Below are 3,000 nucleotides of genomic sequence, written 5' to 3'. Positions count from 1 at the left end.
TTGTGACATGATTTATCACCAAATCTTAACTAATTAAAATATTCATAACTTTCCGATCGTTTTCGTCCGTCATTGTCATCATCCACACGTATACCCTCTTTTTATTTATGCGAAACAGACTCTAAAACTAGAACTCTAAGATTTGCTATAGGGCTTGATTCTGAGGTTGACACGATGTGATTTTGCTCTAATTTTAGGGAAAACAAAAGGAGAAGTAGATAAGGATCAAAACCCCTTAATTAATTTTGGATTATATCCATGGATGCGGACGGATTCATGGAAGAGGTAGTTTCCGGCGATTTCGGAAAGTTGCCGGACTTAGACAAAGGTAGGGGATGAAACTATAGCACTGGGACCCACACGACAGTGAGAGGAGTAGGGGGATGCTGATTAGATTTTGTGGTTGATTGATGGGCCGGATGTTCTTGCAGGCTGAGTTGGAAGGGAGAAGTGAGGTTAATGGGCCGGCTCGGCTGCAGTCCAAAGAATGAAATGGGCTAAAATGGCCCAGGGAGAAAGAAGGGTTTTTATTTAGATCTTCATTTGAATTTAAATAAATAATAAAATGATGTTTGTATTATTATAGTTAGCAATGGAGCTATGAAAATTCCCAAAAACTATGACTTTCGCATAGTGTAATTAATCATGGATAATTTAATAAAAATTAAATCCAGCCATATTTTATTTAGGAAATTTCATTTCCCACATTTATCTTTAGTTTCATGAGCGTTTTTTTCTTCAACATTGTATACATGTATAATTGCGATTTTATATTTTAATTAATTACATAATGTAAATCATTCTCAACTTTTTTTCTTCAAACGTTGGTTAAAAAGTCAACTGCATCATATACGTTAAAATAGAGGGAGTATATAACAAACTAATAACTAGATTGGGCTAATGTAGACTCCGATGGCATCGATGAGCCATCCGGCTCGTCCCCAGAATCCGACCACGACGCCGCCATTGTCAACCGGGATTGAGAAGTGAGTGCCTTCTTGCTTGTCGCCGGCGCCGCCGTATGGTCCGTATGCCTTGCTGGCGTTGGTCCGGAAGGTTAGGGAGGTAATCACAGGCTCATCCACGTCCCTGAAACGCCCGATGGTGCCCTCCACCGAAGTCACCTGTTCATCCGCCGACAACTTGATCTGCAATTCGTTGATTACAATTAAGTTGATAATTTTTCATATTCATCTAGTGCAAGGACTTAAAAAGATGAAGGATCTGGCATGAAGTGCAAGTTAATTGGATGCTAAACTTGGCAGTTGATTTCAAGAGGTTAGTCGAAAACTAGCCGCGTATATATATATCCACCAATATAATGGATATATATAGATAAAAAAGAAGTAAAATATCACAGAGAAGCTACTCACACCGTTTTCTATGTTAGATCAAACATGTAGAAAAATTTAGCAACATCTCTACAGCAAAAAATTGATTTATTAAAACTAATATTGAAAATACTTTGATATATGTTTGTTTTACATACTAAAAGTATGGCTATGTTTTTCCACCTGGTATAGTTTGAAAACAAAAGTCAAAACATATTATTATTAATAAAATATAATAATAAGGGAGTAGTTAATTAATTAGTACCGTGTCATGGACTGCTATGGAATTATAGGAATATCGTTGCCCCCATGGACCGTCCTTGACGAGCTTGAGTTCATCACCACCACCTCCTCGTCGTTGTGATTTCATGTAGTAGTCGTAGTACAAGGAGTGGATGGCGCCATCGGAGTGGTACAAGGTGATGGTGTTCAGCCGGCGAGGGACGGTCGCCGACGGACGAATGTCGAACGGCCAGCCACCGGATCCACCCCATAGCCCAACCTTCGCCGCCGATCTCCTCTCCATCGTCGTCAACGACTCTCCTGTGGAGACCTTCATTGACGATGATGGTGAGGAGATAGGGTTCATCGTCGTTGGCCTCGTGCTGACGGCACGAGGGACAACGACAGCTGCTGCTGCTTGTCGTCCATGGTGATCTTCAGCATTATTGCCGTTGTTGATGCTGCTGAGACGACGGCGACGGTCGACGGCGGAATTGGAGGCACGCGGTGGCTTCTTGTCCAGTCCCCAGGCGAGGATGATGCCGGAGACGAAGGCGAAGGTGTATAAGCAGATGGTGATGGCGACGATCATCACCACTTCAGCACCGGAGAAGTTTCCCATGGCGTTGGCGTATTCTTATTCTTTATCTTGACTAATTGGATTATTTCAGGATCCAAACAAATTAAAACGATGCGACTTGTCGATCTGCCACCATATATAGGGGTACATAAGTATTTATTCATGCGGAGTCCGGATTGGCACCGTTTAAATAGATTTGTGGCCGCGGTGGACACGATAGATCGATGTCGTTGCGATTCCTGTTACAATTAGTCGTGTTGTGTGCATTGTTAATTAGGTTTTATGCCGGCATACACGACTACACGTAACGTATTACAAGTACATTCTGAGCTGTTAACGTTTTTATGCCCCTAGTTCATCTGATAAAATGATAAAATGTGAAAGGGATTTGGGAATAATATGGACTAACTATTGAGGGCTCTTAATCCACTCGATCTCCTTTTTTTCGTTTTTTTTTTTCGAAAATCGGAGCTAATCAAACTCGCCGAATGGCCATCATCAACAACTTTTAAGTAGAGATTAAATTCAACGAATTAAAGTTGAATTGTAAGAGGAAACCATGGGGAAAATGATAATGGAGGAATGAGGAATCTATTTTTGCAATTAATTGGAGGAAACATACAGGGCGATAGATCAAAGTGGCGGCAGCCCTAGGTTGGGCGCTGGGCGTGTGGGGATCGGACGGCCAATTACCACGTGCATGCGGATCGAACTAGAGATAAAAAAAAAAGAAAGCCGGCGAAATAATTCCAATTAATGAACTAAAGTTGAATTGAAAAAAAAATCATGGGAAAGTGATGATGAAGGAACGGAGAATCGATCTTTGCAATTAATTGGTGGAGAAAATACGTGGCGCTGGGCATGTGG

General features: G+C 41.4%; 1 protein-coding gene across 1 annotated transcript; it reads right to left on the bottom strand.

The window, feature by feature from the left end:
• Positions 1–858: 858 nt before the first annotated feature.
• Positions 859–2,218, bottom strand: LOC127772208 (salt stress-induced protein-like). Its single transcript, XM_052298218.1, has 2 exons — positions 1,597–2,218; positions 859–1,148 (listed from the first exon to the last, which is right to left on the bottom strand). Exons 1-2 carry the CDS (start codon positions 2,173–2,175, stop codon positions 888–890), a joined length of 840 nt encoding a protein of 279 aa, XP_052154178.1. The 5' UTR covers positions 2,176–2,218; the 3' UTR covers positions 859–887.
• Between the last annotated feature and the right edge of the window lie 782 nt (positions 2,219–3,000).

This window comes from Oryza glaberrima, chromosome 4 (assembly GCF_000147395.1).
Source record: "Oryza glaberrima chromosome 4, OglaRS2, whole genome shotgun sequence".
Lineage (NCBI taxonomy): Eukaryota > Viridiplantae > Streptophyta > Magnoliopsida > Poales > Poaceae > Oryza > Oryza glaberrima.
Note: the sequence above shows the minus strand (reverse complement) of the source record. Positions and strands in the feature narration are given on the sequence as shown.